This window comes from Channa argus, chromosome 6 (assembly GCF_033026475.1).
Source record: "Channa argus isolate prfri chromosome 6, Channa argus male v1.0, whole genome shotgun sequence".
NCBI classification, from domain to species: domain Eukaryota; kingdom Metazoa; phylum Chordata; class Actinopteri; order Anabantiformes; family Channidae; genus Channa; species Channa argus.
In genome coordinates this window covers 14,028,251-14,044,522 of record NC_090202.1, presented here as the reverse complement: position 1 = coordinate 14,044,522, position 16,272 = coordinate 14,028,251, and the positions used below count along the sequence as shown (strand labels likewise).

At 38.8% G+C, this 16,272-nt stretch overlaps 1 protein-coding gene across 2 annotated transcripts in view; it reads right to left on the bottom strand.

The window, feature by feature from the left end:
- The window catches only part of LOC137128903 (cGMP-dependent 3',5'-cyclic phosphodiesterase), a 140,549-nt gene that overhangs the window by 26,780 nt on the left and 97,497 nt on the right, over nt 1-16,272 (bottom strand). For both annotated transcript variants that reach the window (XM_067507574.1, XM_067507575.1), the window contains exons 3-4: nt 2,100-2,189; nt 1,767-1,855 (exon numbers count right to left, since the gene is read on the bottom strand). In XM_067507574.1, the coding sequence (XP_067363675.1) occupies nt 1,767-1,855; nt 2,100-2,189 (179 nt within the window). The remainder of the gene's footprint in view (nt 1-1,766; nt 1,856-2,099; nt 2,190-16,272) is intronic.

Sequence of the window (16,272 nt, the reverse complement as noted above, 5' to 3'; positions counted from 1 at the left end):
AGTTTCTATTCAGGGTCACAGTGTGGAAGTTGTGGAAGTTTATAAATACCTGCATCTGGGATGAAAGCAATTTGCCCTTGGGGATTAATAAAGTATTTCTGATTCGGATTTCAAATTTTGAAAAAAAAAAAAAAAAAGCCTGGTTCAGTCCTTCCCTGTATCATCAGTTCAGGCTGGTAGTGGCAGTGTAATGCTGTGGGGGATATCTTCTTGGAACAGTTTGGACCCCTTAGTACCAACTGAGTCCTGTTTGAATGCCACAGCCTATCTGAGTATTGTTGCCCATCTCTTCATGACCACAGTGTAGCCATCTTCTGTTGGCTACTTCTAGCAGAATAACGAGTCATGTAACAAGGATGAAATCATCTCAAACTGGTTTATTGAACAAGAGAATGAGTTCACTGTACTCGGGTAGCCTCCACAGTTACCTGATCTCAATCCAAAGCAGCATTTTTGCCATGTGATGGAATGGGATATTTACATCAAGCATGCGCAGCCAACAATTGTGCAGTTAGCAAGGTGTACCTAATTATGTGGACGTTGAGTGTTTGTATTATAAAGTAAGCTGGGAACACGGCTCAAACAATATGGCCTTCTGCCTCTCAGAGAGGTTCATTGAGTATGTTGGTGCTTGTGTGTATACACCAAGGTCTTGATAACAGGCTTATATAAGCAGGTGAATTGGACGGAGAAAAGTAACAAAGTGCCCTCCAGCTCTTTTAATATCCCCATTACATCCACTCTGTGTGTGTGCGTCCTTGCATGTTTGTGACTGCATAAGCATGTTTGTGCACAGTCCTGTGTTTGTGTGGCAATGAGGTGTTAAAAAAAGGTTATTCTCTGTCTAACAGACAGTTACATCAATAATGTAGTGTTGGTTTTTGGCAGCGCCTGGGCAGCAGTTGCAGGGGCGCACGGTTTTGTAGAGCTTCAGCGAGCACTTAAGAGAGGAGAGAATCGTCATGTCTCAACGAGGGACCCCAGGCACTGTCACCTCGCCTATTAGCCCTGCAATGCTTCAAGGGGAGAGAGATTGAAGGTGAGAGAGAAAGAGGTGCATTGGACAGAGAAGGGGGTGGAGAGCAGAAAGGCTGAAACATAGTTGGCTTAGTGCTTTGTGGCTCTTCAGGGAGAGAGCAGGATGAAAGGAAGACACACTGATGCTATGAATTGGGAAGATGGGATAGCAGATGACAACAAGGAACAATTATGTCAGATGGACAGAGATATGTGTGATGAGAAAGGCAAAAATGAGATAAAGGGAGACTTTTTAATCAGACTGGAGATGAGAGAAGGAAGCAGTAAAAATAGATGAGAGGGTCCGTATTGTTTCTTGATGATAAGATCTCTCTCTGTGACACAGCTGTCTCTGTGCTGATGATGTGATTTTGGGTTGAGTGGCTCATATTCATTCAGGTGACACCTGCTTTTCACACAGGGAAAACAGCCGCCCCTATTTCCCCTCTTCATCTCACCCCTGCTCTGTTGCTTCTCAAGGTATCGCTGCCCCCAACAACACAGCAGCTAATGTGCACACCACGGTGATTCGCTGAGACAAAACATCTGCACCTTGCTGCACACACACACACACACACACACACACACACACACACACACACACACACACACACACACACACACACACACACACACTCTCACACACACACACACACACACACACACACACACACACACACACACACACACACACACTCTCTCACACACACACACACACACACACACACACACACACAAACAGTACACACCTGATCTTCCCCTCCTGTGCCAATTCATGTGGTGGGTCATCAGACAGCAGCCTTGAGTCTCCCTCCAGGATGTAGACACATACACACTCCTAAAACAAAAGACACACACATACGTGCACGTTCATTTGTAATATTAATCAGATTCTAATTAGTTGAATGAGTGATGAGCCTTATCCATTTATAACAAGGCCGGGGTCTGTGCTTCTAAGTCTTATATTAGGCCAATTTATTTGGCTCCACCTTGCTGAAAACTAACAGGAAGCTTTGCTTGGGCAAATACATTTTTGTTAAGTTCAGCTGTTTGAGCAAATGTAGAAGTCCATGTGCAAATACCGTGCTCGGTAGCAGCTCCTGTATGCTGTCTCGAAGGGCCACTCGCAGCGAGTGCACGTCGACAACTCCTGCCAGCCGCAGCAAAGCATCCTGGGGAAGGAGAAAAAACAGATGCACTGATGTCTGCTTGCTTGTTTGTTTATGATCTCAATGTGCAGCTCAGAGAACCTGAGGTCTTGGCTATAGTCTTGTGTTGTTGTTTTTTATTGTGGGTACAAGGTTTATGTTGCAACGGCTTACTAATTCCAGATATTTAGTTTGGCAGGCTGCAAAGGGCTCTCAAACAATATTTAAACTGTGTCACACTTGGTAAACGCACTGCAATCTGTGCCTGTTGGAGACACAAGTGAGGCTCTCAAAACCAAACTGAACTCAGATGTCTTCAGATATTATTGAAGACACTCTATGCTTTTGTTGCTTTTGTTTCATTTTGTTACTGTGGAAACCAAACACTTGACAATTCATTTGTAGCATTTGGTAGGCAGAGAGTAGCATATTGTTCATGAAATGAAAGAGCCAATGGTGGTACTATCTGTGATAATGTCATGGCTCACAAATGACATATTTACTTTGCTCATTGATAACTTCTTTGATCAAAGGATCTCAATTTGGATAAAATGAATAAAATACAGATTTAAATTGACAGATTAAATCATCTCTTTTAACTGTGATAATTCATCTTTCTACTTACAAATTTCAGATACCTACAAAACTTAAAGACAGACAAGCATAAAGGATGCCATCACATGAAATTACTTTTCAGCGTAAAGACTGGGGTTACGTGTTAAATAAACTAGTTCATACAACATATTGTTTAAGATCTAAATGCAATAGTGTCTGTAGCTGGGTTGAATGGCTGCACTTGAAGGTGAGAAGCCTGCCATCACATACAGGGGAGAGGTGTGATGAAAGATGCAATTGCAATTCTGTTTACTTTCTGGCCTTTGCACACCCAGTGCATCACTCATAAAGTGTACATTGTTGTCCAATGGTTGGTTTAGGGAAGAATAAAATTGCAACAAAACAGCCACCCTCAGGTGCAGGGGGAAGTTGTTTCATGTGTGACAACACCATCATAGTACTACGTCGTTACCATATACATTGTAATTAAAAAGGACAATGTAACTGCAATTGAGAGCAGTGCTCTCTTTGGTCTTTTAATAGCAGGCTTCTACTTCAACAAAGATTACATTTGGAAAAAGTGTAGAGGTTAGGGTTAGAAATGACAACCTGTATTTTAAGATCATGCAAAAAAAAAAGTTTGTGCTACAGAGATTTCTATGTTTTCAACTTTCACAAATATTACAAATTACAGAGGCACGTCTGATCATTACAGAGGCTCCTAACATCCCATGTGACATCTATAAAATCAGTTTCAGTCTGGATACTGCACTCTTGCATTATTTTTATTACATGTAACTACAATCTAAAGAAGCATCTCATCGGGACTTCAAAATTTGATCGGGCTGGATGGTCTACTGGGGGTGCCCATCTCCCCCCCTCACTTTTGTCTTTCTCTCGTTCTCTTGACAATTCCTTCCTAAATTCTTTTCTCCTCCAACTGTCACTCCAGTTTAGGGAGGGGCAGAATGGAGAGACAGTGGAGAGTCTTGTCATGCCTAAGCACTCAGTGTTGGTTATTGCATATGATTAGATATGATTAAATGTGATTAGCTTTGATCACTCACTAAGGCTGCTAAAGTGCTCCTGTAATGAAATTGGAGCCCTGCCAGCCTGTGTGTGAGCGTGTGGCCTGTGTGTTCGAGAGAGGAACAATCAAAGCTGTGGATCTTGAAATGCTTGTGTAAATCCTGATAAGTAATATTTCAGCTGATTTGAACAGCACACAAACAACGAAGGCTTCTGGCTCTAGTCTTTCCCAATCAGTTGTCAAGAACTCGTAGAGAAAAGATGATGAAAACTTTCGTTATTTTCTTTTATGTGTGCTTTTATGTGTGTGTGTGTGTGTGTGTGTGTGTGTGCGTGCGTGTGTTTGTGTGTGTGTGTGTGGTGGGTGGGGGGGGCATTACTAGCAATAAGACATATGCCTCGGTAAATGTCAGACTCTGCCTTATGACCTTTCGCAATCATTTCTTGCCATAAACCTCAAACCATCTGTTATATTAATTTACCTTCATCTCCATCATCACATACATGTTCACTTATACACACACACGCACACACACACCCAACAACCCACTCCCAAGTCTTTGTGCAGACACTGAAACTGAAGCTTTTTTTTGTTAGCATTTATATTCACATTTGCTAATTACTTCAATTTAAATTACTGCAAAGATTTTTGGAAACAGAAATGAAAAACTATCTCTTTTTCATTGAATGTCATACGTTTAGAGCTCATCTAATAGGGTTGTTAAGGGTCATGACTCACAAGCTACACAATGTAATCCTATGTTTAGTTCCAAACTGAAGCATGAGTGTCTCCAAAATCTGATTCAACACAGCAACATGATTTCATTACGCTAACGCAGTTTGTTCTTCTCTAATGCCATTTCAATTCATGACAAATTTGGCCAAAGCTTTTATCTGAATTGTTTTGCAAATGCCATAACGGAGTACATTTTTAATACAGGACAACCATGAATCAAAACAGCATGGCAGGACAATGTGAAGGGCCATTACAATTATACTGCGCAGTCATTATTTTAATATAGTTATTTAGATTCAGCTTCAGAACACACTCATAGATTCAAGTCATTTTAATACTGTCATTCATAATTTCTTCGTCAATCTGAACCAGGATGTATTTTCTCTTATTCAGAGATGGATCAGGATATTTTTTAAGGGGTGGTCATACTGGGGCACACACTCGGTGGTATGGTGACACATTTGACATGAAATAAATAAGTTGATAAGAGTTAAAAAATCCATCCCTTGAAGGATAATCTGCAGTATATTTTAAATTATTTATAATTCATTCTCAAATGTGGTCAGTTCTTTTTGTGTTGAAGGTTTATAATCTAAGACTAACCTTTGTTGGTGTTGTTTGTTTGCATCATTTACACTTATTTTACCTATTTAACCAAGTCTCTTCTCCACATTTATCTCATCTTTTTTTCCTGCATCGCCCTACCCAAACCCTAAAGTTTACATTAATGTCCAGACTTTTCCGCCTGTTTCTCCTCCGCTCCTCCTTTCATTAGGATGTGGTTGTTGTTGTTGTCCCTATCACCAGCTTTTCTAATCACTTGAAAGGGCTTTGACATTTTGAAGGGCACATGTGATCAGCATAGCTAAACATTGATTCCACTCTTTATCTTTCTCGGACCACCCCCTCACACATATGCACACGGGCTTCTTTAAGATACCATACTTATGGTGTCAAATACTAACCAGTTAACCTTGGCTCTGCTGTTTACTGTCTGACATATTGCACATAACACTGCTAATATAAGACTGTTATTGACAAAGTTGACAGTTTGCATGGACTTTTTACACATTACAATAAAATGTGTTAACGATAGTTATTAAAGATTAATACATTTCTGCATTCTACAGTCTTAAGTGTCTCAGATGTTTTAGCTTCTGCTGTGAGAGCTACGCTCAATTTACCCTTTAGGGGGGCACTTAAGCCTTTAACATCTCAGTAAGGCAGCTAGCACAGCCGTCAGCCACAGGTATAATGGTATGGAAATGAGATAATAGTAAAACAGGACTTGGCTGTTGAACACAGAAATGTCGACTGATAATAAATGTACATAATGGAAAAAATGCAGGGCAAAATCTTCCCCTTTCATTCAATCTTTTCCCTGAACTCCAGCAGACAGGAGCGTTAATAGAGGCGGAGGCAGACATTTGCAGCATAACTGCAGGAGGACAACTCTCTGAAAAGTTTAATTAAGTCTACATGGACAGAGCTGCAGCTAGCAGGATAAAGCCAAATCAGCCCTGTATAATATTGAGATAATTTCCTATTGAGCAGAACTGGGCCAGATAATATTAGCACAGTCTTTCTAAGGTTTGTATAGCCTTCTTTGTCAGCCTGGTGAGCAGACCACATACTGTAGAGCAATACACAGAGCACTGGTTTGTTTGCAGGGGTTGCACTTCTATATTAAAAACACAGAACCTGACTTTTATACATTTTGATATTTTGATATAAGTATTCCAGCTGATTAGCACATGTACTTTACCCACCTCTGAACTTGACCCCCCTCTGAACTGCAATGGTGAAAGTTAAAACAAAATTTATACACCTGTGGTATAAGAAGCAAAAAATGCTAGGGCGAATATATTTTCTTCGAAGAAAAAATTGCTTTTTTTTTTAAAGAGGCTTAAACACCACCTCCTGCTGCTTTACATTTCCATATACTTTCACACATGGATTCTCATTATTTCATAAATCATAAATTAACCTCAAAGGGCTTTACAGTCTGTATATACTGTTATACTAATACTCTTATTCTGATAGGAATACATCCTACTCGAAAGAACAGAGGAGAGATCTTTCTCCAAGACAGAAATAGTCAATTTCTCCAAGGAGAAACACAATGACAAAAGTAGATAAATTGCGAAAATATATGAAGAATCTAGATCACAGTTGTCATGGCGATATTTCATTCAAGTAGGTTAACCCTGTGAGTAATATTTTACAAAAGAAACCTGTTTTCTATTATGCTCCCATTTTGCGATCATTTATGACCTGGTGTTTGACAATTTGGATAGAAGACTTTGCCGGAAAAGGTAAATGACAGTTGTTTATTTGGATGAGATGTTATTTGGCTGATGTGACACACATGTCTTATAGGTTGTGTTTTTGCAAAAGTAGCCATGACTATCAAAATAAAATCCAGTGCACTCACCACCATTTCATGTGGGAGATCAAAACTATAATCATAATCCTGTCCACTTATTTTTTCCTACAGCCCCTCTTCCCCCACCATAATTTGAAATCATCCACTTCTCCATACCTACATGAAAACAAATTGCTTTTATTTTTCCTTTTTTCACAACACTTTTTGTTTAGTTTTTTTCTGATGAGGAATAAAGTCACTTCAATATCTCTTACCTAAATATGAAGATGTGCAGGAAAAACCTGATAAAGATCCTATAATCTTTACACTACCTTTGAGTCAAATCAGTTGTAGGTAAATGTAATTAATTCTGAACAAACACAGGAAGTGAATCATATTCCACATTATTAGACTGATGAGTCCCCATTCAGCTTTGAACTTGACATTAAATATATTATTTTCACAAACTATTTTACACATTATTAAATACAAAACACCCCCACATTACTTAGAGCTTGATTACACTCATGAATACAGTGAATGAAACATTTATTTAAGGCTAAGGTTTTAAATTAGCCCGTTAGCTGATTACTAATATTCTAAATTGGCCACAAACGATAAAGCAAAAGACTCGTCAGGGAGGATTAGTGTAAGGAGTTAATTGGAGCCTTTAGGGTATAACTACTATATTTCTTGTCTGCTCCGTTGTACATAAGACCACTGAACACTGTGTATTGGGAAAATCTGCAATTCAAGAGTTCTGACCTTGATCTAACAGCAACAGGATGAAGGGTAATGGCGTCCCGCTCACAGATGATAAAAGGCATGCTCCTTTATATGTTTATGTGAAACCAACAATTTACATGCTCTGACTAGTCCCTCAGGGGATATCAGTAAATCGCTGGCTTGCCTACTCTCTCACCCGCTGCATGTTTTCCTGTGAATATTTAAGTTGACAAGCGACATACGGTTCACCTTTTAACAGTTGTGCTAAGTGAATTACTGATGGTACGTTTTTGTTGCCAATTGTCAGTAGATAAAGGGATACAGGAGGGATGGAATACAAATGTAAAGACATATTCAATGTGTCTTCCTCAGTGGCTATTTAGGTGAGTAGGGCACGCACACACACACTCAAACACGTGCAGCATTGCTGGAAGGAGCCATGTATCGTTGCATTGGGTCCTGGTTGTTATTCCAACAGAGCTGGGTCTCCAGTAGCATCACTAACATACTGGAGACACATGCACTGTAGAATACAGCCAAGCCATGATGGAGGGCCTCTCCATGCACACATACACACGTACAACATTCCACTAATATTTCAAAAAAGTAGATTGTGGATTGAGAATTTTATCAAAGTGTAGACCGAGAAAAGGGGTGAAGAACTCACAAAACACACACACACACACACACACACACACACACACACACACACACACACACACACACACACACACACACACACACACACACACACTAACACAAAGGTTTTTGACTGCAGGTGTAAAACAATAAATTTTGTCGCTGCTATGGTGATGATAAGGCTGACCTATCACTGTGTGAGGAGCAGGAGAAACAGGTGCCTCATTGGGCTGCTGGTTAATTAACCAAAGTCTGTATGTGTGTGTGTAAGTGCGTCCCTGAGAGAAAGAGTATGAAGAAGAGAGGCAGGATTTTGCTTGAGTTTTAAATAAGAGTGATTAAGCTGACATCAGCCAAAAGACAACATAACAACATAGTTCATAAACATTTCCCCAGTGAGACTCAAGGGAAGTGGATGATAGACAGAATGCGTGAGAAACAGAAATACAGACCTGAAAGTACAGACAGAAAGGCAGAAATTGACAGACTAAGCAGGGGAATCCCATGAATTCTGCTCTCTGATGACATTCACACATTGCTTGAAGGAGAGAGACAAATTTTGAGGAGCTGCAAGAATGTCTGGAGAGAAGCCAAGAAACACAGATACAATTAAGTCTAGATCCCAGTGTATTGGGAAAAGTTGTTGTTGGTTCTTACTGTGCTATATGGCATATACATTATAGAGCAGTCTGTATCACACATGGTATTATCACTAAGACTCCATGCCTTAATTAAAGCTCATGGCCAAATTTCTTATGACCTCATCTATAACAAATTCAGCAAGATTGATTTGAACCAGTTCCATATGGTGTAACATTTAACAATAATATTCTGGTCGTAATGTCTGCCAAATCCCATTCAGTCTAAGGCTGTTTTAGCACCACCAGAGACAGCAGCAGACAGCTGTTCTCATCTGGTCTAATGAATATTACATTTAAATTAAAAGAGAGAAAAAACAAAAGGGAGAAGTTAGATTTAAAGAACAGCCTTATTAACTGGTTTGTTCTTTTGGGAAATCTGTTCGATCACATCATGTTTAATAATTACACCTAACTATCTGTGAAAAAATAGCAATGTAATAAAAACTAAAATTGTTCATCTATATTTAGGCTTTCTGGGTGAACCTTACCTTTCTAATGTGCAAAAGTCCAACTGTGGATCTTTGCCCACATTTGAAATTTTCTTTCTGCTTCTTAATAATTAGACCTCTTGTCAATTGGCCTATTAGCACAAAGAACTTGGATACCATCCTCCCACAGCTACCCAACTACAGTCATTAACAATTAGTATGCTGATGAACACTGAAGATGCTCACTTTGCTATGGTGGTTACTGTGGGTTACCTACATTCCTTAATTTTTGCTTGGAAGTAAAATTGTTTAAACAATTCAAATGGAGATAGAACAAAGGTAAGGGAGCAGTGATCTGCCATGGCAGGCTTTATTTCAGTCATGATAGAAAGTCATAATACAGACTACAACTCACCCATCAGAAAGACAAGGGGGGAACAACATGGTGCAGGAAAAACAAAAATTGCTGTTGATATTGTTGACAAAGATTTGGCACAATTACTGTTGCACTGTAACAGCATGTGTCCCAGCTCAGCAGGTGTTGTTTAGCTTTGCGACTAATAACAGCTACAGTCAATAACACACAGGTCAATGTAATTAAAGCAGTATTGGAATATTGTTATTTATTCAGTATTGCAAGTTATTTATTGGCCTAAATTTGGCCAGAAGAATTTTATCTCATACACAGATTGAAAATGAAGTGCAGCATTGTTTGTTTTTAAAACTTGACATTTTGTCTGGACAATTGTGCAATAATTTCAAATAAAGTCTTTGTGTTGTTTAATTTATTATTAATAGAACTTGTGTTGTTTATTTCAACAGTTTTTCTTTTCTTTTAATTTGCTCGTTCTTGCTGTGAGCACAGGTCATTTCAGTGACAGTTTTATTTGGAGAGCTGAATTTCAAAACTTTTTGTTAATGATTTTTTTCTAATTTTGATGGTAAACACTGCTGACTACTGTCTGAGGAAACTAGTTAAAATTTGTATCCCTACTACAAAGTGTGAAATAGAGTGACACAACAGGTTGTTGTAAATGATGGAATAAGTGGATATGTCAACCACTGCTGACTGCTCAAGTCAAAGCAAAACAACCCCATATATACATGTTAAGATAAATGAATCAAATACAGTACAAATTACAAGTCAGTGTTAAAAATAAAGAGATGAAAGTAACAAACTACTAATGCCTGTTTAACCACTCATGGCATTTAGAGATGTGAATACTTAATTGTGCCTTCAAACTCACACATGCTTTTAGTTATTTCACTGTTCACTGACTTTCAGCAAACTAAAGCTTAGTTCAGTTGCTAAGACTTCTTTGTAGTTTCACATTAGCCTGGTTAACACACTGACACATTCTCGTTGATGGGAAATTATTAACTGTGTGGTGCTAGCTCATTTGGTGTGCAGCTGTTTTTGATAATCATCTGTGTGAGTAAATAAGTGAGCCTCTTCTGTTCTATGCTTACAAGTGTTTCGTGTCTCCTTTTGTTTCAGACTGTGACTAAGCTGCATCAGCATCCTACATACTGCATGATTCTTCCTCTCCCCATCACCTCTGGTGGTGGTCATTGTTCATAGTGTCATGTTTCCACATTAAGAGTCATTCCTACAATTACCCTGATGACGACAATAATGCCAGTGACCAAGTTGGTGCTGACGTCCCTTCATTAAATCTTCATGTTTTCCCCACATGTTAGTATTAATCATTCTTCTCATTTTAATTGTCGTTATATTTTATTTAAAAAATGCTATACAAATAATTAGATTAAGACTGAGTAGTGATGGAGTAAAATCCTAAGCACCTTGATAATAAATTATTAATGAACAAAATCAATTAAACATTATTGTGTAGCACCATTCAATAAGCTTTTACAGATTATGAACTGCTAATATTAAGACAGAAAGAAACTTAAACACTAAAAACAATTAACAACAAATAACATTGCTTTAGATGTGAGAGAATAAACATTTTTAAAATTTGAAAAGAATGAAATAAAAAGCAAACTGAATAGATAAAACTATTTGAAACAAAAAGCTAATTTAAAACGTCAGTTAAAGTTGGTGTTTAAAGATAAACACTTTTCACTTCTTTCTCAGACGGAACCACAAAAAATATTATAAGAAAATTATAGAAATTATAAATCACCACATAAAACCAGGGGGAACACATGTGTTTTTAGTCTTCAGTTAAAAATGTCAGTGGCTCTGATTGTTGTGGGATTGCTCTTACTCAAATGTCAACAACTGCCAATCAGGGCTGTCTAAATATCATGGCCACTTGAACACTACCTTGTAAAAAAATCGAGCAATGTATTGTGTATGATAGCACCCTTGTTGGAGACAATGGTACCTAAATTCATCTTCTTTCTTTTGTTCCTGCGAAGCTGCAATGAAGAGCTATTCAGAGCTCAGGAAAAAAGGGAAAGTGATGGAAGGGCACATGAGAAAAACACCAGTTCTTCCTCACATGAACAGTGGCCTGGAGGCTATGTTAATGCTCTCCATTCTTCATCCGCACCTTTACCTTGTTCTCAACTTTCTGCTCATCTGTATCCATTCACACTATCCCTCTTTGTGACTCTATTCTCTAATGTTCTGCATAGTTGCACTATTCACATCTCCCAAACCTACCCCCTACCCACCCTTTCCCTCCATCTCCTTGTCACCTGTCTGTTTCTCCATTTGTCCCTTGCATCCCATTATCTCACTCTTTCTATCTGTCAGGTGTTTGACACTCATGCTGTCATCATATGGCTGTTGTTCTATTTTAATCTGATTCTTCTGTTCAGGAACACACACCCACATGCTCTTGCCATTCTCTTTGCTCCATTTCACTCTCTATTCATTCGCTTTTTTTCTCCCTCACTGGGTCATTAGCCTGCCTGAACTTCTAGTTTTGGCTAAATTTCTTTTGTTTCCAGCTGATGTTTTTCTTTCTTTTTTTCCCACATCTGTTTGTCTGTCTGTCTCTCTGTCTCTCTCAATCTATTTGTAATCAAGAAATAGTCTTTTAGCTAAATTAAAAAATGTCTGGTCTTTTTTAATGCATGCTCAGACAAAGCAACAGTTGTTGCTACCTAGGAAACTGCAGGCATCATAGACAAGCACATTGCCATGGATACAAATATCACAGTTGCCATGTAGTTCACAATGAGGCATTCGATAATGTCATACTGCACAAGGCTGTGATTCTTAACGAATCTTGCTCTTAAAATGATGCACTGGTAGTTTGTTCAATGAAAATCACTTTTAAAGATTTTGTGGATGTTACAGCTCTTTAATTTTGTAATAATGTAACAAGGATGATGAAGTATATAATCAAATAATAAGCACAGATAAAATAGCTTCTGGTTCATGTATTGGGAATTTTCATGGATCCCATTCATCATCTAAACCACTTGTCCTGTTAAGGGTTTAGTTTATGAGCATTAGGAATTTTACTGGCTGTGGATTGGAATTTATGATGGCAGCATGGATTGACAACATATAGGACAACTCTTTCTTCCTGCTCTTTAACCTTAAAGCTACAGTATGCAACGCTTTCTATGGCTTTACTTGTCTGTGTCTTGTCTATGTCTTTACTTTAGAATATTCAAATACTTTTAGTATGACTATGTGGAGAGACACCGTTGATACCTCATGTGAAGTCAGACTCATTGATGTCTAGGCAAAGTTTGCCCTTACAAATCAGAGATTTGTGATTTCTTGGTAAGTTTTGCAGTAATCTTACTTTTTGTGATTTCAAAATGCTTTGTAGCTTTAATTGAGTTTTTTTGTTTTTATAACCTTACCAAAGCAATCAGAATACAGTATTATAACCCAAATAATGGTTTGGGCAGCTGTGGCTCAGGAGGTGAAGTGGGTTGTCCACTGATTCCTGTCTCTTCCAGTCCACATGTCACAATGTCTTCTGCTGAAATTAATCTGTGCTACTTCTTTCAAAATGTGTGGTGTGCAACATCCAGTTCTTGTTGTCTCTACTTTTGTGTATCCTCCAGCAATAGCTAAAGCTACAGCAGCTGCACTGATCATTTTTTGAAAATAGTTGTAGAGCAGGAAAGTATGAATGTCTGAGGTGCAGATCGTGTCTGTGGTATGTCACATTGCTCACAGGGACATGCAGGGCTTTGAACCCACTAGAAACAACCCATGAGATTGGTTTGGCAACAAGTAAAAGATTTTTCTCTTAGACTGACTTTAAATGTGGAATGATTAGCTGTAAAACAGCTGTTACTTACAAATAACATACCTGGTGAGTTATGAATGTAAAAAGCTTTGGGTCAAATAACACTGAGCAAAGTATAAAGAAATTAATTCACATGCTGTTTAGGGGAAGTTTTTTTTGGATGATATTATATTGCTACCAAACCAAAGTTTTCCAGCCACAAAGCCATTACTGTTCTGCTTGTAATACATGTGAGAGGCAGCCAATTCACCTAATAGAGACAGCTTTTAGTATGTTCATATTGACACGCCAGCTACATAATAGCTGGAACCAAAGAAACGACGAGACTCTGTGCAGCAGAGAAATGTGTTCCCTGAACTGAACTCTACTCTCCTGAACAGCACCATCTTTTTCATGTAAGTCTGTAATTTTCAGCCTTGTTTTTTTAAACATAAGCTCTTATTCGCTCAAAGCCAAATCTCCAGTAGCACTCATTGCGCAGTGACTGCCAGCAGACTTATGATGCAACAGTAAATCCTCCCTCCTTCTATGTCTTTTACTCTGGTAACTCTAAGTGTTTATTCTTTGGATGAAAAACAGGAAGCTGGGAATACCTACATATACACATGAAGACAGAGAGATTAAGGGAGACAGAGAGAGAGAGAGAAAGCGAGAGAGAGAGAAAGAGAGAGAGACAGAGAAAGATAGAGAGAGGGAGATATTCCATGTTTGCATGTTTGTGCACTTGTTATGACTCCAGCCTTCCGTTGAACACGTCACTGTGTGAAAGGCTGCATGTGCACTTGTGTCTGTGAGATCTCACTTCAAAGTGTACACCTGGGGAAGCTATTGCTGTTGCACATGAATGCAGCAAATTAAAAATGAAAATTTATTAAACTGAATTATAAACATGCTATGATTACTTCGTATATGCACAGGTGCAAGCTAACAAATACAACTTTAATGAGTGATTAGCAAAAACATGAAATGAATCACAAACCCTTACACACATAGATGCAGAGAACACACAAATTCACTGTACTCTACACACACACACACAAAAACACACACACACAGAGGCAAATAGGTGTTTAATTTAATAAATTTAGATGTAATTTTAAAGACTTTGTTAGTGATTGTGTATGCACTCAGTGTTTGTATTTGTGTGTGAGTGTGTTTTACACCATTGTTTAGGTATAGAAAAAAATTTCCTGTTCAAAATTCCAGGATGGACTCCCCTCTGAGAGCTTCCCTGTTTATCTGTGCAGGAACACACACACCCATCACCCCCCCGCCAACCACGACCACGACCACCACCACCACTACCACCATCCACCCCCATCCCCCAACACATACACAAACACACACACAGACACTATTGTGGGGCATTACAATGCCTCAGTCTCCTGATGTTACCTCTAAGTCTCCTTGACATTTTGCTAACCTCCCTTTTCCCTTCTTTCTCCTCTTTTCCTTTTCTACCGGTTCATCTCATGTCACTTTTGTCAGTTCTTTCCTTTCCCATGACCTCTTTTCCTTTCCCGTGTCTTACCACTCTAAAGAATCTTGGGTCACCTTGAACAATTTATGTGTGTGCATGAATCTGTAGAGACACAGGAGTAGTAAGTGATCATGGCTTTCAGCTGAGGGTGGACAACACAAGTATCTTATATAAAATGCCTTTTGTGATCATCAAGTATGTCATTTCATACTGTTAGTTTTAAACATGGTCCCATAAAATCCATCTATCGATTATCTGTAACTGCTATCCTGTTTAGGGTCACGGGGACACTGGAGCCTATCATAGCTGTCATTGGGTGGGAGGCCTGAAAATACTTGCCAAGGTTGGACAGGTTGCCAATCTATTGTGTGCCCAACACCGACAGTCACCAGTTACATGCATGTCTTTGGACTGTGGGAAGAAAACGGAGTAACTGAAGGAAACCCACGGAAAGCACTTGGAGAACATGCAAACTCCACACAGTAAGCCCAGAGGGTGTGAGGTGGAAGCGTTAACCACTCCACCCCTGTGCTGCCCTGTTCCCTAAAATATAATTTCTACAAAATATGATAATAGAACTGGCGTGTTATTAAAGAAAACTAAATCATTAACTTTGAAATATGCAATAATGTATTTTCGACTACTGCTAAATAAAGAATATGCCCAGTAACTTATTAGTGTGAAGGAAGGTGGAAGTTTGTTAGGATGAGGGGTTAGGGGTAGTCTTAAATCTTTGCTTCGTGTGTGTGTCAGAAAGAATCAGGGGTGTTAGATGAAGGTGTTAGATAAATAGAGTAGGTTTCACACACTGCATTTACATGGACTTAAGTAACCGGGTTACAGTCAGCTTTTACAGTCAGTGTCATCTATACTGAAAAGCTGGATTCCAAAATTGAGGTAGTGGATTAGGGAAACCTGGTTTCCCTAGATACATTTCTGTTGAAGAACACCAATTACTCTGCCATGTATACGCGTAACCAGGTTTCTAATCCACTTTCTCCAACTGTGCATGTGCGTAACAAAAAACAGACAGACAACTTAAATTAGACAAACAATAAGCTGCACGCAGCTGAGTGAAAGAATGAATGAAAGGAGAAATCGTTAATGAGTTAACAGGGCGATGTCTCCTTATTTTTAAAACAAAATCGGTGTAAGGTCCGAAAGAAAATTTAATTTACACAAACTGTCTCGTATAAGTCTAAATAAGTAATTTTACCCCGTGGATTTTTTAAATCCAGACAGTTGTGGATCAGCTTCATGTGTCTTTCCTTTCTATCCCCCTGCACTGTTACTCTGCTTCAACACGAGCACACACACC